This window comes from Cheilinus undulatus, linkage group 9, assembly GCF_018320785.1.
Source record: "Cheilinus undulatus linkage group 9, ASM1832078v1, whole genome shotgun sequence".
Classification (NCBI taxonomy): Eukaryota; Metazoa; Chordata; class Actinopteri; order Labriformes; family Labridae; genus Cheilinus; species Cheilinus undulatus.
Window position 1 is genome coordinate 22,350,359 of NC_054873.1, and position 23,279 is coordinate 22,373,637.

General features: G+C 43.5%; 1 protein-coding gene across 3 annotated transcripts; it reads right to left on the reverse strand.

Annotated features, from left to right (window-relative positions):
- Nucleotides 1-754: 754 nt before the first annotated feature.
- On the reverse strand, nucleotides 755-22,668 carry tle3a (TLE family member 3, transcriptional corepressor a). Of its 3 annotated transcripts, XM_041795222.1 has the most exons (22): nucleotides 21,935-22,668; nucleotides 21,305-21,457; nucleotides 20,663-20,763; nucleotides 20,418-20,481; nucleotides 19,015-19,059; nucleotides 14,895-14,957; nucleotides 14,563-14,667; nucleotides 11,498-11,527; nucleotides 9,487-9,691; nucleotides 9,091-9,098; nucleotides 7,477-7,599; nucleotides 6,405-6,455; nucleotides 6,165-6,317; nucleotides 5,566-5,698; nucleotides 5,278-5,453; nucleotides 4,430-4,503; nucleotides 4,076-4,325; nucleotides 3,152-3,399; nucleotides 2,880-3,027; nucleotides 2,610-2,760; nucleotides 2,339-2,415; nucleotides 755-2,054 (listed from the first exon to the last, which is right to left on the reverse strand). In XM_041795222.1, the coding sequence occupies exons 2-22, from the start codon at nucleotides 21,326-21,328 to the stop codon at nucleotides 1,947-1,949; spliced, it is 2,337 nt and encodes a 778-aa protein (XP_041651156.1). In that variant the 5' UTR covers nucleotides 21,329-21,457; nucleotides 21,935-22,668; the 3' UTR covers nucleotides 755-1,946. The 3 variants fall into 3 exon arrangements, with proteins under 3 accessions (XP_041651156.1, XP_041651158.1, XP_041651157.1); XM_041795224.1 differs by lacking the exon at nucleotides 11,498-11,527 and having other exon boundaries at nucleotides 14,593-14,667; nucleotides 21,935-22,667; XM_041795223.1 differs by lacking the exon at nucleotides 11,498-11,527 and having other exon boundaries at nucleotides 21,935-22,667.
- Nucleotides 22,669-23,279: the final 611 nt, after the last annotated feature.

The following is a 23,279-nucleotide window of genomic DNA, read 5'->3' on the forward strand; positions in this document are numbered from 1 at the left end:
TGAATACATTTTAAACTGCTTTACTTAGACAGCAAAAGTTGAACATTTCGGTTAGTATGGAGATTTTTTTTTGCTGTGTGTTCAATGAAAGATTAACACTACTTTCTTTACATTGAATATGAAGCTACAGGCAGACACTTATGCACTTTGCTCAGCATAATGTAGAGAAACAGGAGGAAACTGCCAGCCAGGCTTTGTATGAATATATAAAGCTTACAAATCAATTTTAATCCAGAAAAATGATAAGGGCTATATGTTTTTCAGCTGCATCTTAAATCAAGCAAATATATTTTGCTTCAGTTTTCTGAAGGGGAATGCTAACATCCATGTTGTCCATTAAAAAAAGCCCTGTGGCCTTCTGTTTCTAGGATCAAGCACTTTCTGGTGTTTAGCAACCATGGCATGTTGCCAGGTGACCAGGGAAGATTTCATGAAATTACAGAATCAAGTTATTAATTTGGAGTCATTTTCACTTTTAATCCTAGCATGGCTAGCCGTTTCCCTGTTTTCCATCCTGCTGTGGAGCTAAATTCACTGACTGCTGACTGTAGCCTCATATTTACAGCACATGAGCCGCAGGATTTGTGTCAATCTTCTCATCTACCTCTTGGCAGGGGAGTGAGCAAGCTTATACCTAAGTATCAAATAATTCCTTTAAATCTGCAACAGCAGCAAGGCATTAGCATGATAGGAATTCAGTCAAAATGATTTTATATCAAAAACAGTTTATTGATTCATCAACAACTGTCAACTGTACAATCTTTAGGGATGATGAAACGTGTATGCTACACAGGCTAGCGTGTGTTTACGCAGAGACCATTCCTGTCGATGAGAAGTTTGTTGTTGAGTATTATGTAATACTGGAGAAAGCAACTGAGCATACCCGAAATGTCTAAGGTGGTGATGGCTTTTTCTGCCACATTAATACGTAACCATGAGAAGCTTGCATGTCAGTCACAGAGGAAATAATTAACCACTGGACTGATGCATAAACGTTGCTGAAGATTCAAACAACAGTTGAGACAACAGACTGATCTCAGGTCACAGCTGCTTTTCCATTAAGCCCATTAGTCCTCCAGTTGATAGGCATCCATTTTAATGTCAATGAAAGTAGCCAGTGTTCTGTCATAGGTCTTTTTCAAAGATGGATTTCTGATGAAAAGGGCCAAAGGATGGTAATAGCTTAAAACTGTAATTCTCTCCCGTGCCAGTCTGGGAAAAAAAGGTCCTTTCAAGAATTCTCCATTGTTAAAATCCATTGGATGAACGGTTGTGTTCTGCATTACAGCAAATTGCAAAGAAAAAATGCTGTTGTCAGGAAGAAAAAAAATCCAAATTAGATTTCCGAAAAGGTCATTGTGGACAACAAACATGAAAAAAAGCAGAGGGGAGTGAGAGCTGAAATAGAATATCCTTTTACAAAATCCTAATCTAATTTCCATCCCCATAAGGGACAGAAAATCACGGAGTGAACAAGAAAGAACCATCACAAGTGTAACTGGACACCAAAATATAAATCTATAAAAGGCCTTTTATTACTCCATTATGTACACTTTTCACAGGACCTCCGAGGAGAAGCTCCAGAGCGAAGCACTGCTTCAAGTTGTGTCATGGGGCTTTATCTCCACTTTAAAAAGGACGAATAAAAAAGAAATATCCAACGAACAAAAAAGAAAAAAAAAACAGCAAGACATTAATTTCTTCTAAGTGCCTCGGCAAACTGCACTTGCTGTACAAGTGTTAGTTGTATGAGGGCAGAGCCAAGAGGTCACACCGTCCAGGGCCACAACAGCACCATCGTCCAGTTCAGTCTGGCACTGCTAAACTTCCTGCCCATCCATCCCGGGGCTGCAGGCACATCCATGCTGTCTGTGTGAGGAAAGGTAGATGGAAGTAGAGTCTACTGTTCCTGAGCATGAGCATGCTCTGATCCAAAGCAGTCTCTTCTAATAGATCACTTCATATACTGTGGCCTTCTTGTCACCAGAGCCTGTCACAATATACTTGTCGTCTGTTGAGATGTCACAGCTCAGGACAGACGAGGATTCCTTTGACTGCGGAAGAAAAAAACATTTTAGTCTTGGAGCAGTTAACATTTTCAACCACATTTGAAGTTAAGAGGAGATAATAAGCTGACTAAAGAGTAAGATTGGATTACGATGACATCAAGTTTTGGCCTGATGCCCCTCAAAGAGACTTCTTTGTAAGTTCAATAATTCAGGTTCAATTTTCACTGATAGGAGAGTCCTGTCAGGCAGCGGTCGCTGTGCCCTTTCTCTCAGAGACAACTGTGCATACTTTTGGACTGACTGCAGACAGAGTGTATTGATCGGCATACCTGGAATATGCTGGCGCCGTAAGGAGTCCTCCAAGCATTCAACAGATTGTCCTTCCCTGTGCTCACAAACCATTTACCTGTGAAGAAAGAAACAGTGCAATCAGGTTCTCAAAACATCTTCAAATGAAAAAAAAGAAGTCTGAAACCTTGAAAGCAAAACAGTCATTCAGACTACAGAAAGAACAGTTTAGATCCATTACAGGTGTAGACAACTCAGGCAAAGGCCATGTAAGAAGGCATTGTAAGCATTATATTGTGTGTATTTTCATACCACAGTAAGCGAACTTGAGGGAGAGGACACAGCTCTCGTGCAGGTGGAGCTGATACTTGTCAGGCTTTGAGTGGTGGAGCACCTCCACATTACTGCTCTCCATACCCACAGCGAGCCACTCCCCAGTCGGACAGTAGCCCAAGGAGAAGATCTGGAAAAGGGACAAACAGTGTTAACTGACAGTTCTGGGCCTTAAAGGGAATCCTCCCTCCTGCTTGAATTGGGTTTACTAAATATTTTATTCATGTCTTTTGAGTTACAGGATCATACCTGTGAGGTGAAGTCGTGTTGCTGCAGTTGCCGACCCTCCCTCAGATCCCAAGAGCGAACAGTGTTGTCAAGACCGCCTGTCCACAGCTTAGTGCCATCATGAGATATGTCAATACAGCTAGCACCATCTGTGTGACCCTGGAACTGCCTACAATCAAAGTCAGAAGGCAAGCAAACATTTATTGACTTAATCTTTTCAAACAACTCACACAGCAGCGATTCTGTCATGAAGGCAAAGCTCACACAGAGTGAATATGAGTTTTTCTTCCAACCTGACGAGAGTCTGGTTGTGCAGGTCCCAAACGGCAATGTTTCCATCACTGCAGCAGGAGAAGCAGACTTTGGCATCGGGACTGATGGCCAAGGCGTAGCATGCAGGGGCTGAGGAGGTGAGTTCAGCCTTGATGCGGGGTGTCTGAGAGGCCAAATCCCAGATGGTCAATGTGCTGGCCTCGCCTCCAACGATCAATGTGCGGCCATCAGGCAGCAGCTTACAGGAGCGGATGTAGTTATCCCTGTTCTGTTGCACAGAGGGCAAAGCCAATCAATACATGTTTAGGACTTTAGACCTAGAAAGAGTTTTGGAAGAAGTCAGTGGCAAAAAAGATGAAAAATCTTGTTATTATAAAACCAAATTAAGGGTCTTCTCAAATATTTACTGACTATGCAATACTTCGAGCTTTATGCATTCACATTTTTCAGTGAAGTTCACGTTTAAGCAAACAAACTGACCAGAAAATGCTTTGGTATGATAAAACTGAAGATTATCAGATATTTACCAGAATGGGTTGTTTAAAGGTTAATTTCCTTTAAACCCAACTGCATATAATGGGTGCACAGTATTATTGGCATGACATCAGTATTTCCAGATTTAAGCTTAAAAAGTTGATTATTATATCGGCAGATATGAACCTTTCTGCTGATATCTGCAAGCAGTATATTGGCTGTAAATATCAGCTGTATGTATGAACAGTTTTGTGGAGTCTTTGAGGACCAACAGACCCACATCAGCTAAATTATTTTTACTTGTTCATTCTCATTTCTTTTAACTTATAAACTGTGTTTTCAGGACTGATGTTTAAAGTCTTAAACAAATATGTAAATAACAGCATATTGGCATATCAAAAATCCTACATTGTACATCCCTACTCTACATAAATAGTTATATGCAAAAGATGAAGCACATCAGTTCTCACCAGACAGTCTAGTTGTGACACGGGGCTCTTGCTGCCCGGTTGGCTAATGTCCCAGATTTTGACACAGCCTTTTCCACCAGTGTAGACATGACGTGTGGGGTTGCTAATGGTAACGGCGCACACCACCTCGCCGTGACTCAGTGTGTTGATCTGACGGGCATGGCGTGGGATACCGGGACCTATAAGGGCATCAGGTGGGAAGGGCACGGGCTGCATCTGACCGTCTGCACTGACATGAAAGGAGTAGGCTCTGGTGGAAAAAAAACAGCCATGTACAGCCATGTAAGTGTTTTATATCTCTGGGGTTTTTAAAAATGTATGACTATGAAGCACAGTTTTTTTTGTCTTGCTTACGGTTTTCCACCAGAAATAGATGTGAGGCTAGCTGGAAGGCCTGGTGCTCTCATGTGGGTGTGAGGATCAAACCCCTAGAAAATGAGGAAACAGATCATTTTATGGACACTGACAGCCAAATCTCCATTTTATTTATAAACATACATGTTATCTTTCTTTTCCAAAGATAGATAAAGAACTGTCCAAACATAACATCAACTCTCACATGAAATAAAGTCTTTAGCATTACTGGAGGTCTTAGGCCTTGTCCAGTTGCTATCTTGATATGATGATGAAGAGAGAAACCCTGGTTCAGGCTGATGGGGCAACTTTGAAAATGAAATGATCATTACAGAGAACAGCAGTAGTATTTTTCACAGATCAAGGACATTGTTGATGCCTGTCTGAGTAAGCTGCTTCGCCGACACAGTGAAGGGAAGACTACAAGATGCTCTTAACAGTGCGTTTTTGCATTTAATTTCGACAAAGACGTTTTTGGAAATCTTGGGTATGGATGCAATTATTTTTTTTACAAAAACCTCCATTTTACAAAAATACCAGCCTACCTGTGGACTTGGCCTTAAATTCAACTGTAAAAATTGAGCGTATAGCATTTGTTCAGACAGGCCACAGAGTCGAGCACTGCATATATTTGAGATCAGCTGATCCACGCAAGTCCTCAGCTGATGGCCAAGAGATTCACTCTAAGCACACTATCAGCAAATTGACAAAGTGGTCCTGACTGAACTATGATGGACAGATATGAGAGAGGTTGTCAGGTGAAAAACCTGATTATTCTTCAATTTTTTTAGCAGTGCTTTTAAGAGATGCAAAACACACTTAAATGAAATTACAGAATATAATTTTACCATTGGGGATCGTCCATAGGCTGCTGCTGCTGCAGCGCTCATCTGAGGGGAGATGTGCAGACCAGCATACACACCAGGACTAGTCAGGCCTCCATTCATTTCATGATGGCCCATCATAGCAAAGGGGGTAGGGTAGGAGCCTGCGATGGACAGAGGGGTACGCAAAGCTGGGGCTGCTACAGAGAAACACAGAAGAGAGGAACTGATATGCAATATGATGAAGACAATGGAGAGGATAGGAAAAAGATTATCTCAGTTCCTAGAGAGGGAAAAAACACTGGTACCAACCAAGAGCCTCCATGCCTGGTGGTTTGCCCAGGATGGGTCTGAGCCCGGGAGTGGAGCTGGTGCCAGGGGTGGGGGCATCATTGCGAGGTGTGGGGGTGTTGGACTTGAGGCCAGGCGTAGAGGATTTGTCATTCTGTCGAGGGAACGAGAAAGCAAGCACAATCACAATCCCAGAAAGCAGGCACTGTGCACACTGACAATTTGAGAGCAAACTGAACTTAATCCAATCTAATTCTGACAACCCTCATAGTCCTGCAGAGCCATAAACTGCTATTTATTCTAAAACCTATTACGGCCACAATGGAGATGGGGCCTTTTTTATCCCCTTACTGCTCTGGCTTTAATCTTTTAGTGAGGCAGAGGGAGAAAAATCCTGGAATAGTTAAATACATTGAGCTATTAACAGAGAAGACCTGACTGATCCTGATGCGGGACAATATTATCCCTGACGTTTAGTCATGCACTTAAAGCACCGACAGCCATTCCTAATCCACTGCAGAAAACGTCCCAGATTTATTTGCACATATCCCTTTGCTCTCTCTGCAATTCTCATTTAAACCCTTTCTGTCCTAGTTTGTTGTGAACTCTCTGTGTCTTACATGACTGAGATCCTTGGTTTTGGAGGATGGGGTGCTTCCGGAGGATGCCACTGATGCAGGGCTGTTGGGCGTGTCCTTCTTTGGAGGGCGAGGCTTATCAATGCCATTTTCAGGGGGAGAGTGTGCAGGACTTGCACGTGGTGTGGCAGGATCCTGGAGAAACATAAAAAAGATCAATGTTTAAGTAAAGCTTAATCTTTGTTCATTTCAATGAGCCATTTACTTGTAAATGCTGCTCACCTCATTAGACACGTCTACCACTAGGTCATCACTTTTCTCTCCATCACTGTCCTGTAAAGATAATTGGCAAATTTTTGACTGTTTCTTTTAGCTACACCTTGTAAAACACATCTCTGGCAACCAGTGTGGAAGATAAAATGCATAACTAGTGCTGTTCTAAACCTCTAGAGAACCTGGCCCACTATTTCACCAAGTTCTCTTTTTTACGCATGTAAGTTATGATAACCCATTCTTATGTTGGTGCTTATGCTGTGTTCACACCAGATGCAAGTAAAAATCATTTGCGTGAGTTAATTACATGTAAAGTCAATGTAAAGACACAAGCAGACACAAATTTGCCTCGGGCAGCGTGAACACCGTGAATGTGCTGCACAAATCAGCAAATTGAGCGAGTAACTGTCATGCCATGTCCAACATGCTGTCTGCTTATTAGCAAGAGTTGAAAAATTTGAACCCAAGCTAATCTCTCTTGCTGAAATGGCTAATCAGCATTGAGAACCTCTAGTGTTGATTTCATATCATTAGAATCTCTCCGCCAGAGGATCTCCAAAGGACCAGCCCGGGGGGGGGGGGGGGTAATTCAAATTCGAAATGGAGAAATTTGTGGTGTCTGTCTGTGGCTACCCCGAGCTATGGGACACAACGAGTAGATTCTACCAGCACATAAAGGAGCCCGCTCGCAGGAAAGTGAGTGGGGAGCTCAGATTGCCTGACAAGTTGTGAAAACATTTACCTGTCACTTGATTTCAGCCATCTACTACCAAGTTAGCACCATGGTTAGCACTGCTTGAGTTAGCATAACCCCGTCTGGCAAGCATATTTTTCCTTCACCGCTTGACGTGCTTTTTGCAAGCTTTTTGCACAAATTGAAAAAATAATTAAGCAAGTAAACGCTCTATAGTGACATGTTCATAATATGCACGAATAAGGCGTTTGTTCGCGTCTGGTCTGAGCACAGCTTTAGCAATTGATCCAGTGTAATTGACAGACAAGAATGATTTCTACCCTCCAATCTTAATCTCAGCAAGAAAGTGAAAAAGTGTATTCATCAAAAACTCGTTTTTAGTCTTACATATCTGCTCATGCTGTCCTTCTCCTCCACTTTGCGTTTCTTAGACTCCAAGCTGTAGTCAGAGGAGCTGCGGTGCTTCTCACTGGCTGTGCGTAAGCTTTCTGATGGGGATATAGAGTTGTTCTGAAAGAGAAAAACCAAACACACTATTATCACCGTTTTGTCTCACCCAATAAAACAAAGCGCACTGAGTCATTCATCAGTTAGAAATTCACAGAGAACACACTGAGCCAATCCAAACACTGAAAATGCCTCATTCACATCATGGATGCTGTACCCTCTTAAAACGCAGCTGCAGGCCAGCTCCAAGCAGTACCATGACACCAGCCAAGCTCAATCTCACACACAGGCTTGTCCCTGGCCAAACAACAGAATGGGCCGTTATCTGAACTGAAAGGAGGAGGGCTTGTTTTCTGTGCTGGTCTCCCTCTTCCTCATAACTGGATAACAAACAGCCTCACAGGGACATGAGCAGCGTGTTGTGGCTGAACAGAGGGCCTTTTCTCCAGAGCCAGTCAGGCTAAGCGCGCAAGAGAGGAGGAGAGATCCAGAGAGAGAGGGAAAGAGAGACTGTATTTTGTAGGCATCGGGCATTGATTGCTGCAGCGCAGAGCATTTGGGCACCATGAGCTTTGATAAAGAAAGAGAATCTATATCCCGCCAGTGGGCACAGCAGCGTGGGACTGACTGGTGCTTCTTCATGGAGCCCGCCTGCCCACACAAGCTGGGACAGCTCACTCCAAACACCAACAGAATGGGAGGAACTAGGCAGGTGTCCAGCTGCTTTCACAGGAGTTTGCCATCAGCTTATAAACTGCCAAGTTCCTCTGATTCCCTCTGTCCCTTCCTCTAAAGACCAAAGCAACAACATGGACTAAGTCGGTAGCAGCCCAGGGAAGCGAACAATGGCCGATGGACTAGCAGTCTGGGCAAAAGGCCACTGTCTGCATAATGGCTGACCTTTAAAGAGATGCTTAGCGTGACTCATTAACCAAAGTCACCACTCTGCTATCAGATGACCTGGGACAAGAGCACAGAAACAAAACAGGCCTGCTAATCGCCCCAGGAGTTCCATTTCTTCAGACATGACTGCACCCATTCAGCTGGCCTGGCCTGCAGAAACACAATCTCACAGGCCCATCACAAGCCATCAGAGATCGCAGCCATTCAAATAAAATGCTTTAGCAGCTCCAGCCAGACAGGGTGGAGAGAAAGAAAACAAAACAATTCTCCATTTGTGTTCATAAATATTCATCACATGCCAAGGAGGAGAAAGAGTGAGCTGGTAAATAGGGGAGACAGTAGAAGGGATCAAATAAATCCTTTAAGAAGGGGAAGTCCAAGTCTTTCTTTAATTGTGATGAAATTACAAGGCTTCTAATCTCTCCAGCATGATACCAGTCATTTCCCTTCTGGATTAAAAGCACAGGACTTATATTCCAAACCTCATTTCCAATTAATCATTTTATTGAAAGCAGATTACAACAGTGCATGAAATCAGAAGTGGCATGCTGTTTAGCAGGAACTTTTCCTTGACTTTAGCAGCAGAGACAAAAATGATTTATGTAACCAACATAGCATTGCAACCAACAGTTTAAAGGTTTGGACACTCACCGTGCTCTCTGGCAGACGTCACAGTGGTAGCAGAGGTGATGATGAAAGCAAGTGGAGCAAAGGGAAAAACAAGTCAGTTAGCATATCATAACATGCTTCTGGCTGAACGTGTGAGAATCAACTACAAGGCACAAGGCCCCTCTTATCGTCGTGTGTTGGAGCTGTTGAATAGCTTATGCAGTCATGGGTTGGGAATGTACCAGCTCATTACCCAGACAGAATGTGAACAGACAGGATGAGCTTCTCACCTAAGGGCCCTGCTCTAGAGAGTGACGAGTAAGCTGCACTAAACTGTTTTTTCCTTGTTTTACCTCTATGCAATAATGTTCAATTAAAATGTGTGAGTTCTTCTAAATAAACTTGTTAAGTAGCATAAGCCTGAACCTATCTCCTCACCTCTGTGTTCTAGATCGTGGTGGTTTTTCTCATCCTTCACTGGTAGGTGGGCTTGGCTGCCCAGGGCCCCTAGTGCTAGCAGGCCTGATCCAGAGCCAGTCACAGGGGGGATGCCAGGCGGCTGCAGACCTGAGGGATGAGGTGGAAGCTGGACCGGAGGGCCATGAGCAGCGTGGGAGAGGTGCTGCGCCTGAAGCTGCTGCTGCTGTAAGTAGACAGGGAGAAAGACAGACAGACACCAAGTGGGTCGGAGGGAAAGGGCAAGTAGAAACCACACTAAACATGAGGCTGATCAGTTAAACCCTGGATTATATTAGCACATTCACACATCTATTACTGTCAGGATAGGACAGCAATCCTCCCACCGTGCTATTTCCATGCCAGGCCAGAGTGGCATAAGCCCTAGATCTGTGCTGAAGAGAGCAGAAGTTATGACTAACGATCAAGTGCTCAACACGTCTGATGCAGAAGATGCAGGGCCTCAAGGCATTAGCATTAGTATTGCATGATTAGTCTGAAAATGTATGTAAAAGACATGTGTTTCAATAAAAAACAGCAAAACATAGTTTGACATAAACCACAAGAAATCATTTTACATCAGGTAAACTAGCACATTTCATACTGCAGCACTACAGCACTGCTGCCACGAGCGAGTTTAGCAATCCTCTTAAGGAACATGAAGCTGAGCAGGAATATGAGAGCCTGTGGGCTAAACAACTACCTGCTTTTTAAACACTTCAAAAACACAACCAGCATCTATTTACTACTCTCATATTCATGTTCCTGGATTAACAGAACATGAATCATTTGCACACCCAAACTTTAAGAGACCAAGGGAACTCTAAGTGCCAAGAGCTGGCACTCTTTCCCTCTCACTCAGAGCATTTGAGAGAGTGTGTGTATGTCTGCAAGGCTGCTCCGGGAGCCAGGACCAGGGGTCCCATGCTGGCACTCAGTCAACCCTCCAATATTCACCATCAATATTTGAAAGGCACAGGGAAACGGATGGGAGTTAAAAGGCACTCAGCATGGAAGTAAGCAGTTTAAAGCAAGGTTAAATAATACTTAGCTGAGACACCAATAAAAACATCAGCAATTTATTACCCGCGTACGAGCCAGCTGAATAATTCAGCTGCTGTTACAGCATGCACCTCCTCTCTTTTACAAGGCCCACTTCAATCAGAGACCATTTATGGTCATTTCAGGAGTATCAGGCACTTTGTAACGACTGGGTAGATGGGATGACACATTGAACAATGAAGTGAGCCAGACTTACACAGAAAAATACATTAACCCAGCAGAAACTGACTTTTAAATTCCTTCTCTCCCTGTCTAAACAGATTTTTCAAAGGGCAAATACTACTAAAATACGTCCTTAGAAATCATACCTGGAGGTCCTTTTTAATTGCTCACTGCCCTCTGATGTATATCTCCCCTGAAGGTAGAGAACATGAGATTGGATAAATCTGAGGTTTCTAACTTGCAGCCCTGTCCTTTGCTCTATAAGGCAGATGTCAATCCAATTTCAAAACATACCCAGGACACAGACAGAGAGGGGGAGAGAGAGTGTTATAATATTGTGTCCATGAGGGAAATTAAGGAGCCAGTTCATTGGCAGGGGAGAACCAGCCTTGCTCATTGTGTTTAATGAGGCACTGATGGGTAATATGCATGGTTGATCAGCAAGAGCCCTCATTAGAGAGCCATAAATGAAGACAATAATAAATAAAGAAAGGAGTCTGGCCTATTTCCTCTAATTTAATATTCTAAGATAAAGACCTACTCTTTGCTCCTTCTTTTTAGAGTAGATGTACTTAAAAAAACACAGGCGGGCAAAATCGAGCAAATGTATAAGTGTAGTCTCAAGTGTACTTAGTAGACATAAAACCCATGGCACTTGAACAAGAAAAGGGCCATGTAACATGCACAAGCCCTTCAAGCCCAGATGTGTGCACACACCAAGTGCATTAACATCAGCACACGCACACAAGTATTTATAGATGACACTGACCATGAGAGCAGGGTAGGCAGCCTGCTGCTGCTAAAAAAGGACAGAAAATGGTCAGAGCTACAGCTGTGCTCGCTCCATCACTTTATACCATTAATGATGGTGTTACAGACAAAGAAAGCTCTTTTACATTCATAGGGATAAAGGTGGCATTATCTGACCTGCACTTTGGCTGACTTCAATATTTTTGTGCGTTTTCTAATCAAACAGGAAGCACCACCTGTCAGGTTCCTCTCCACACAAGCAGCTGCCCTAGTTGCATCCTATTAATGGCCCTCAGCCCCATCAATAAGGCATGCAGCTGGCTCCTGGATGCTGTCTGTCTGCCTGGCACGCTCTTTCACCCCACCTTGCTTTACAATATGCATGAGGATTTTGGCATGCCTACTGAGCTTCTCCTCGATGAATAACTAATGGACAGGCATTCGTAAAACATAGAGTAGCTACATTTCCACCTCCTCTGACATGAGCACCCAGAGTGACTTGGGTGGAGGCCTAATAGTCTAACAGCTGATTCCAAAAAGACCATATTCTTAAGTCATGAATGGCTTATTTGATATATCTTAAACTGATCAATTTATGCAGATCAAGCTTTTTATTGTTTTTTAAGAACAATATATATTAATCTGCATTGCTAAATGTCCTTACAAACCCCTCACTCTAATACTACAACTTGCATCACCAGGGCAGTTTATTTAACTTGGTTATCAGATTAAAGTTTCTGTGAAACTGTTGAAAGACAAAACTTAACACAAAAATTAACACCATATACTTAGGGTCAACCGATATTGGTTTTTTCCAGGGCCGATACCAATACCAAATTATTAGTCATTCATGAGCCCAATATTTGGAGCTGATACGCATTTATGATGACATTTAAAATGTACTTAATGTGGCCAAAGTAAAATAACATGATCAAAAACTAGAAAAGCACTCAGAGAGCACAGACCTCTGCCATTAGCCCTATCTCCCAATAGTGAAGCCGATTACTCCCTCCCCAGTGGGGTGGAGACACGGTGAGGCAAAGCAGTGGCTTCGCTACGTGTGAAAGTCATGGCAGAGGGTGAATATTCCTCTATTCCTCCCAGCATTGTGACTATTCTCGCTACAGTTCACTGTCTTTCTCTCTGTTATGCTCCGACTCGTCTCCTCGACCAGGCGTGCATCTCTTAAACTCTATAAACTCCAAAACTTTGGATAAGTTACTCATGTCCACCATCTCCTGGTGGAAAGTGGTAATAGTGCAGCCCTATCTCCCAATAGTACAGAATCGTTTAAAAAAGTCCTGGATCCAGAAGGTTATCCGGATTAGTCCCAAAATCTAATCAGTTCTTCCTTATGCCATTTCTAACATTTCCTGAAAACTTCATGAAATCCGTCCACAACTTTCTGAGTTATGTTGCTAACAAACAAACAAACGAACAAACAAACCCACCCGATCACATAACCTCCTTGGCGGAGGTAATAAAGGAAAATAAACATTTTAGCACTGAGCACCACAGTAGCAACAGGAAAAAAGGAAGTGATGCCATACAATCACTGTGTCAGTTGTACCTAAGCTAAAGTATTGATTGGCAGATACTGATGTGACATCCGGACAATCAGATTGTGTTGTATACAGGAAATTTGGTGAGAGTGAAAATAAAGCCAGAGAGGAGGACACAATTTGCAGTGAAACCAAAGTAGTGCACTTTTTTGATAAATTAACTTTATCGATCCTTGTTAAAATAAAATGCTGATACCAATGACCAACTAAATGCCAAATATTGGCCTCAATAATCGGTCAGCCTGATAATTGGTCTGCGCCTACTATATACAAATAAATACTAAATCAAAAACAAAGATGTGTCAAGAGCCCTCTGAAAGGTTCTGCAATAATTTCTTTCCAAATACAAAGTAAATTTTAACCAAAAAGCATTGATGCTACCCTTTTCATATCTCAACAGTCCACTTCAGGCTGACAGCCCCACTTATAAGCACTTCTCTGGCTGTCATAATGCTAGTTTGGACTTATCTTGGGTGTTGGTTTTGTCCCACTAAGATTTATGCAACAGAGTGCCTCTTATTTGTAATTACAGCCCTAGAAAATCAAAGCGCAATAATGACAGTAGTACAACAGATTTTAGAAGTACCAAATATTATACTGTGAAAATACATGCATCATCTAAAGAAACAACAAATTAAATCAGCTTAATGTATAAAAAACAAACAACTCTCCATCACCTTGTAAAACACCTACTGGAAAATTTTCAGCAATTATCTGGGAACAAAAGGTCTCCAAGGGGGCATTAATTGAATTCCAATAAAGTCAACCTCTTGGTCTTTCCTCTTATGCATGCTAAAGACTCTGCAAGATTCAACTGTAGTAATAAGATCACCAGTAGCCCCAGCTTTGCATCAAAGGTGACACCATATCACTCCAGTTTTACGAGGGCAGGGTGAGTATAGCTGATCAATGAGGAGCAGATGGTGTTTTGAAGCAGGGATGAACACCATACATTAAAGCTCAGTGCTGTGGAGAGCAAAGAGAAACTGCTGCAGAGATCTGATGGCTGTCTGCTGGCCATACTGTATCAGATAGCTTGCAGCGCAGGCAGGATGCCTTCTGCACACCCTCAGCCTTTTAATTCCCACAGCTATCCAGGTCAGCATGAGGGATGAGGCTCCTCGTTAAAACCTTAGCCAATTAAAGCAATACAGGCTGCAAAGGGGATCTCAAGAGCTCTCAGGCTCACATTTATAAACACACAACAAGACAGTGAAGATGCCATAGAGACCAAAGCCGGAGCAAAAGACCGGCTCTCTAGAGCCACATTTGTTGTGCATATAGTTTGGATATAGTAAAGAGAACAGAATTTGGTATTGGAAGAAAGATATTTCATTCAAGAGAATGCAAATCTGCAATTTAACTTTAATTAGTGGTGTATTAAACTCTACTCAGTTAGCAGTTCAAACCAATGGATGCAAGAATAAGACACAAAAAAGGATGATTTCTAGCTAGTGATCATGTTATGTGCAAGTTTGCCCCTAACCTAGGTCAAATAAAGGAATAAAAGGGGTATACACACGGTGAGAGGCAGATTGGGAAGTCCACGTACCCCGATGATGGCATTGAGCTCGGTCATAGTCACCTGCTTAGCCCGCTCCACTGCCTGAGCAACCTGCTGTTGGTGCTGTAGGAAGACATTCACAGAAAATGATTGAGGCATGCCAACATCTATCCCACATCAACACTCATATGATTGAATTTCACACCTTATTTTACTAATGCTACTCCACTTTTAAAAGTGAGGACCACAAACTATTAGTCAACCTGACACTCTCCTAAGATGTGCCTTAAGATCAGCAAACAATAAGTGACTTATTTTTAGTGACACTTTCAGCTTCATTCAAAACTCACCTCTTGAGACAGGAAAGGCATAATTTGAGCTAAAATTGCGTTGAGCCGCTTGGCAATTTCCGTCTGGAAAACAAAAGAGGAGCGAAATGAGACAATAAAGTATGAAACAGACAGTGTGACTTCAGCTAACCCCGCCTTTAATGTTTACACCGATTAAGTCAATTACTGCGGCAATCAGAACTGCTTGACTCAACATCCTCTAAACAGCGTGATATTGACATTTGAAATATTTAAAACATTAGGAGAGCCCAGGGGGATGGAGTACAGCTGTGCTGAGAGTGCACTCCATGCTAAACGGATATGAGCAGGCAGAGTGCTGCTGTGCTGAGAGGATCCTCTCTCACTCTGCCCTCCTTCCCCTCATCTGCTACTGTGCTGTCCTGCAGTTAACCTCAGAGCTAAACCACACAACCACACCCCAGGAAGTGAGGCCTGCTAACCAGACAGCACTGTTTACTTATATGTGACAGTGCAGGCAGTTTACATTAAGGGTGAGAAGAACTGCAGAGTGAGCAAAGTTTACAGACCATAATGACCTCCAAAGCATTTTAAATCTCTGACCAATACCATTACGAGAAAGCTACTAGCCTTCAGTGTTTTTGCCTTGCCTTTCCAAGACAAGCCTCGTCCATTTCTTAAGAAGCCCAGCTCTCCCAGCCTCTCCTCCATCCACATAGCCCTGCCTTCATTCTTCTGTGTCTCAACAAACTGCCACGACCACGGCTGCAGCCCTATCTTGCCAGGATCATTATGCAAATGGCACCTTTGCTTGACCGTAACAGGCTTTAAAATCATATTATGTGCTAGGAGGCAGGTCATTAAATTGAATTTTCAGCCTGTCGATCACATGAACGAAGCAAATGAATGGTGGATATAAAAAAAGAGCAAATGGGAAGAGGTGTGAGTGCCGCCTCCCCCTGTAAAAACACTGCACAGCCGGCTTGTTCTGCCCCCTTCTTCTTCTAGAGATGGAAGATGAGACTCTCAGGTTGAAGCTCTGTACTGGGAGCAGAAAAATAACAGTGCCAAAGCTCCATCATCTATGGAATTTATGAGCTGCAGTTCAACTCAAGGCCACTGCGGAACACAAACACATCACAGGGATTTTCTCCCGATTTTTCATTTGGAGCAGCACACACAATGTACTTTGCAGACCGCCAGCTTATTTATTACACATGGCAGAAATGCCAGGCAGTTTGGCAGCCAGACGTATTACCTCTGAGCAGAGCCAGAGAGATTGGAGAGTAATGTCCAACAGAACGAGACCTGCTGACCCAAGCTGCAACATGGATAGCCACTTAGCTGGTCGAGCCAGCAGAACAAACAACAAGCCAAAGATGAAATATGACATGAAACAAATCTCAGGATCAGAGGCAATGATGTGAAACAAATATACAGCAATGTGTGTAATACGAAGCACAACAGTCCATGAGATAACGCTTATTATAACTTGATTACCGTCTGCAGACAATGAACCCCAGTCCCCTCTCACACACTATGAATGTGACCTACAACCAATAAAGCACTAGGGGGTTAGATAAAGGTTTTATGGGCATTAGTATTAATACAATGTAGTAAATGCTCTGGCAAGAGCTCAAGAACGCCTTCAGAAATGGTTGAAAAGCTACAGAGCCTGTATAATCCATGTTTGTCGAGATAAGCCATGTCAATAGCAGTCGAACATTTGACAGGATTTGTGAAAAGGCCTTGAGCGCACAGTCCATTCCTCTGTAGCTTAGTGTCATGGTGACAGCTGGCTGAGAGAGGTCAGGAGGTGGCTGATCCGCTGTGCCCTAAACAACTGGCAGCCTCTACACTCTCACCACACAACATGCAAATACACGGAAAAGGCATCAGCTCAGCTCTCTGCCGCTGTCAAAATAGATACAGTGCAGTGCTGGCAGGATTTTTTTTTTTTGTTCTGCCGGCAGATAAAAATGGGGCTGTTGTCACTTTAAGTAGATGACAGCTTGGCCCTTGAGAGGCCAGCTTTGCGCTGCTGCTACACAATTACAGGTACTCGGACCTGTGTAGCACCACTTTAAGAGCACTCTCAGGCTGGCTTGTCAATGGCGTGCAGAAAGGTATTCACTTGCCTGTTGCTATCAGCAGTGGGAAAATGGAGTCGAGATACTGATGAGTATTGAATACAGAGGCAGAAACCACTGGCAGAGCTGGTCACATGATCCATCTATAAACAATACTTGACTTGTCAGATTTGGAGAACCTCCAATTTGTCCAAGATTGCAGAATCGCTCATTTCCCAATTTTTGTAGTGCAAGAAAATTAGACCAGCACTTACCTCAAGGCTCATTTAAGCCTTTAAAATGAGGCACATTTTCACTGAGATGTTGCTCAAGCCCCAGAGCTCTTGTTAATGGGAGGAAAGTTCAGAACACATTTCTAATTGACATTTTAAATTGTCTGTATTGATCTAAGCAGGGCCAAAAGTCTGTCTAAATAGATGTATGAGTCATGACTGTGATTAACTTTGTAAGCCGCACGGTCAGTCAGGTGATTCTTTTTGAGATCTTAAAACAATAAACTCACTCAAACAGAAACAACACAAAATCCAAAGCCTTCTCAGTGATTAAATACAATAACTGTCTGGTTTTATAAGTGAACCTGACACCCAGGAGCTGACAACCTGTAATCATTACCCTCCAGTCCTGTCCAGCATGACAAACAGATGATGTGGGAGCACTGATGGCTTTGAGAGCCACATTCTCCAACCACATTTCAATACACACCCCTGTTGTATGAGTACTGTGATCTGCTGGCTGACAAAGTTTCCTTTGGCTCTGTGTTTGGCAGATAGCTTACTACTTAGCAACTCTCACAGCCATAGGGCTAGTTTTTTTGTGTTCAGACTACAGGTAGCAAAAAACGTGATTTACTTCAGAAAAAAAATCTATTTTCAGGCTGACATCATGCAACAGAAATTAGCTTTAAATCTACATGCAGTGACGCAGAAAGAGTGGGATCAGATATAATGCTGCCACATCAGTCCTAGCTGTGCTGGTATTTGCATTCTGAAATCTGAATTATGCTCCTGCACAGTAATGAAAAAAGGCACAGTTAGAGGAATGGATTTCCTCACTGTGGAATAAATCTCCTGGCAGGAAAATAATATGCCTATGTGCATCCAATAATCCATCCCAACCCTGCCTGTTAACCACTCCCCATCTTCTCCTCCTCCTCCGTCCAAGCTGTAAGCTGGGGGAGCTGCATGGACGGGGCCCACACTGTTTGCTCACAAACACGCCGTTCAGCAGGTTAGGGCCCCACTGATGAATAATTCAAGCGCTTCCATCAGCTCTGTTGAGGTTCCTGATAAAAGTCAGGCGCTAAAATGGATCAGTCGATTAACCTGTTTACACAGAGCCAGGCTGTCGAGCCCCTCCCCCTCTCAGCTCCATACTCCTACGTGTCTCTCCAGCTCCCATCCCCCTCCCCTGTCTTCTGGTTGGCGATAAGTGCCTGACAGAAGCTATCAGAGCAGCTCGAGCCCTGACAGACATGTGGCAGTGTGACACACGGCCCCTGGAGGCTGATGGATCACCCCATCGCACCAATCCGCCATGCTGCCATCATTAACCAAACTGGGCAGTGGCAGGAGAGGGGGGCACTGTTTTAAAGCAGCATGTAAGGGAATCTCAGGGTTACTCATTCATACAATCTTTATCTCGCAAGCATCAATGTGATTGATATGTAAAGCAAGAGCAGATAGGATCTTTTTGATGAAGATAAGGGCTCAATCAGTGACTAAAGGACTTTTGCCCCCATCTTGTAATTACTGTTCGTCTTTGAGAGAAATACTGACCCATCAGGAATCCTCTCCCTTTAATCATTATGTCAAAGGCCGAGCCTGCCAAAGTCTACCTTTAATCTTATCACAAGGCTGAGACAAATCCTTGGTTTACACCAGTCACAGCAGTTGTACAAGTAGTAGTACATGTTTACAATTGTTGTGCCCTGTTTGTGTGCAGTAGATCTGTGTTTACAGCCTATTAGCGCTGCTCAGTACACAGTCTATGAGCAGCTCCCCCTGGGTCTCACATCCCCTGACACTGGGGGAAACCACTGAGCTGCAAAATATGATGAACACGATGGTACCTACCTGTTTGTGCATCTCTATATTCAGCCCGTAGGACATCTCGTAATACTGAAAAGAAGAGAAAACATTTTTATTAGTGATGAATAACAAGACGTTAAGAATTACAATCAAGTTCTGCTAACATTTACTTCATTAATTGAGGTACCTTAAGACTCTCATAGAGGTAGCTTTAGTTCTTATTTTAACACTAAGTAGTTTTATTAATCATAACACTAATAATATCATTGAATGGATTTGAACATTTTGGTTCAACTTAAATACAATCAGGTTTCTGCTGTGATAAACTAAGGAGACAAAAAAGGAGTTCACTGAGCAGCTGGCAGTGAATATCCAATAAATCGATATTTGGTTGTTTATAGTGTGAGCACAGAAAAGAAAGGGTTAGATTTATTGATCACCACCTTAAGCCCTCAGATCTCCAGGATGTCTGTTTACTTAGCGTAACCCAATTGCTCAACACTCATGACATTGCAGGCCAGGTCGGTCTGTCTAGCTGAAATGTAATCCATGGAGCCCACAAGTGGCAGCGAGGGCAGAAATGGCTTTCCAGTCAGTGTCTATTTGATGAGGCCAATGCATTATTCAGTCCATTAGCTTCTTCGAAAATTACTCTCAAACAAGAGAGCCATTCTGTCTGGGATCAGAGCACCACAGCCGGAGCGTAACCTGACACCCTGTGCTGGCTGTGGGATACTTCCCTACGTGTTTACCTAACCTCCTCCCTGTCAGGCTGACATGTTCTTTTCCTGTGAGAAGAATGTTTAACTTAAGCTTGCATGTATTGGTTTAAGTCATCCCGGGTGTGTTTACCTGGGACAACAGAGCACACCACTACAGAGGAAACCTTCTGATTGCGTCATGTCTCAGCCAAATTCCTGCGTCATACCACAGCACACCTATATTTTCCTACCACTAGAATAATTTAGGTTCAAACAGAAACTAACACTGATGCAAAGCAAAAGAAGCTGCAGCATGTTCTCCACGTCCACCATTTTGTTTGCTGTGGTGCATTTTCCCACACACTGACTTCTCCGGCCCTTCACCATCAGCCTCACAGCTAATTTATGGCCGTGCATATGTGTGAGCATGGAGTCTCCTAGGAGAATAATCAGATCAGCACGCACAGAGGGCAACGCTGCGGTCGACCCCTTGGAGATCAGGGCCGCTCTATAATGGAGCCACATCACCACCGCCGCCCACCGCCCGCCTGTCAGGAAGAGCTCGCTGTAACAACCAGCTACATCAAACCCCCCTGGGGGCTTTCACAGGCCTGTACCTGACACTCAACCCGCCCTTAACCACCACACAGGTGATCACAATAGTGCCTCTCACTCCACCCAAACTACATCTACTACAAGCCTTGCAATTTGGAGCCATAATTGCTCCCTATTGTAACATAATCTTACCATGACATAGTGGCGCTGCATCTCTGTCTTCTCATTGGCTAGTTTGTCGTACTCCACCTTTAGACTAAAATAGAAAACAAGGTGTCAGTTTCAGGCATTTCTACAACTTTAATAACTCTTTCCCACTTAACCAACTGGCAGCAGTGCCTTTTGCATTCCAGCTGGAGTCAACAACCAAATATTAGCCAAAACCATTACATTTAAATAGAAGGTTAATGTCTCTGACATACTTTGGTAATCATTACCTGTGATACTGGGCCTGTAGGAACTGAAACTCATCTTTAATCCTGTCACAAGACTCTGCTACAGTGAATTTGAAGCCAGGCTGGCCAGGCTGATGTGGAGCCTGAAAGGTTATAAAGAAAAAAAAAAATCACATCAGTCCAGTCATAGCAAAAAAAACTTTATTCATCATTTCCCCTGCATTGTGTGTCCCATGCAGCTGAAAGGAGCTGAATAGTTCTCACATTATCGACTACTTTCAGAATAATATCTCCTCTGCACTGGTGAGTAAGACATTACCACAGCAAAGAGGTGGCTCTGCTTCACACCTCCAGAAGCTAATAACACCACATGAATAGGTTTTCACACTGAAAATGAAATGTAATTTCAGAAGTGAACTGCTGTCCTCATACTCAGCAGTCATATGTTAGAGTATGGCTGAGTGAATATCTCCAGGCATGCAAACCATCTGCATCCATTTACCACTAAGTGCACAGTCTATGTAGCATAAATGCATTGTAATATTGAAATTTGACGAGCTACATTAAGGGTGTAAAACGCTTTTTGTGGCAGACTTCAAAGGGAAACAGCACAGTCAGGATCCATGTCAACATTGTCAGATAAATATGCAAGCTGTTCGAAGTGTAGAGGAAGCTTCTTCTTACCGGATGTCGGCCTTGTGGATACATCTTGTAATGTATTCTTTGTTTATGTCTCCAGTGTGCAGGTCCTTCGGAGAAAAGGTTGATATCTGCTCACAGCCACACCAGTCTCGGCAGACAGGGGGTGGGGGTAAAGGGGGGAGGTCGAGAAAAATCCTGTGTTGAAAAATGACGCGTTTTAATCTATATGCGTAAAACAAAAACTGATTTTTTTCGCAGGTTGTTTGCAAACAATTTGGAAGCCAAACTAGTTCATGATATTGCAGTTTAAGTCAAAAAGCAACACATGCCCAGAACTACTGTCTTCATGTTGACCTTATTCGGTCAGTGGTCAGCGATACACTGAAAGAAAATCCATGTTTACACGGATGGAAACACGACAGAAATAAAGGTTCCACTTTAGCTGCGTAAAAATGCAAATGCGTGCATAAAATTCGCTAGTTTGTTGCATGTTTTTTCAGCAATGTTCCTCAAATGAACATAAAGCTCCGCTCTAGGACATCGCCGAGAGCAGCTGGCTTCACCTCCTGCTCGACTCCGCGGAGAGCGATGGAAACGGTTCGCTGTTGGAGCTTACGCCCAATAAATAAGAAACAACTAAAGACAAAATTAACAGCTCTGGTAGATACATACCCGTGCGTGCGTCCTTGTCGTCCCAGCGACTTTTTGTTCCTAGAGAAGAAACAGACTCGGCAATAATTCATGCGTTTAATCCCTCCTAATGTAAGCGTGGTGGACGCAGATCTCGACAAGCATCCTCTCACTCTCCGGAGCGCACCCAGCCACACTGAGGAAGCAGTTGGGAGAAATTTGGTGCGGTCGGGCTCGATTAAAGCACTTTATTCTCCGCCGCGAACCCTCCGAGGAATGTGCGCCTTTTGTGGCTAGTTAATCCCAAAAAAAGAGAGAAAAATGTATAAACACGCTCCCAAAAATCTGTCTTCCGACTCGAAGAGGCTGGAGATTCTTTAAAAGCGTAACATGGTACTCTCCACAATCTCGCATTTCCCCCAGTTGTCCAGCTTACCCTGGTTGCCACACACAGGCAGCAGGACTGAACTGCCGTGAAAGAGCCTATCTGTCCAATCGGATTACTCGGAAGGAATACGGCCACATCTGCCTATCGGAGAGCGACGGCCCCCACGTGGGGTGCAACGATACATGACATCATCCCGCGGATCCACAAGGCATCATCCGTCCGTCCCACCATGTACAACAACAACAGCAGCAGCAGGCATTGATGTGCCGACGATGATATCCAAATTTGACAGAGACGGCACAAATTCCACATCCGCCTCTCATTATTTTTTTTAGCTGCTCTAATAAAGTTGATGAATTTTCGGGTGAGACCACCACTAACGGGATGGGGAGGGAAGGAGGTGTGAGGTGCAACAAAAATCCTTGATTTTCTATCACCATACAAGGAGGAAAAAGAGGGAGTCGGCAGCTTGTTTGTATAACACGGATATAAAATCTGAAATGATATGCTGTAAAATATCAAAGGTATCGAGGCTGCTATAAATGTGTCGATTAAACTCCCTCTAACACCGTGAAGGACACAATAATGACCAATCTATCGACGATACTCCAAACTGAAGCTAGGCAGCTAACTCGGCATACATATTTTTCGCCTTAAATATCTCGCGCTTCTTTCACAACACACCCGTCCGCCTCTTCCTATCAGCATTTGTGTAATAGTTGCACTGCGGGGGGAGACGAGATGATTGCCTTTGTCTGATATGAACATCAGCCATGTCTGAGAGCAGCCTTGTTTTGAAGGTTCAACTCTGGCCCCACGTGGGGTCTCCTCTGCGGCTTTAAGGCCTCTCGACCAATGAGAGAGTGGCGCACTTACTTGCCGGCTTTCCATTGGCTGAGCCGCGTCGAGCCTGTCATTCACGAGGCAGCGTTGTCAATCAATACCACGCGGGGTCAAGCGCTGACAAATGCCTGTGCTCCTCGGTCCTCTGCCTGTGAA

What these genes read in the sequence shown, in the direction of transcription:
- tle3a (XM_041795222.1), bottom strand. Translation starts at nt 21,328, where the DNA reads ATGTATCCACAAGGCCGACATCCG. An exon ending in ATATAGAGATGCACAAACAG is followed by an intron (nt 14,958 to 19,014) that starts GTAGGTACCATC and finishes TTTGTTTTCCAG; the next exon opens with ACGGAAATTGCCAAGCGGCT. An exon ending in CACAACCAGACTCTCGTCAG is followed by an intron (nt 3,028 to 3,151) that starts GTTGGAAGAAAA and finishes CTTTGATTGTAG; the next exon opens with GCAGTTCCAGGGTCACACAG.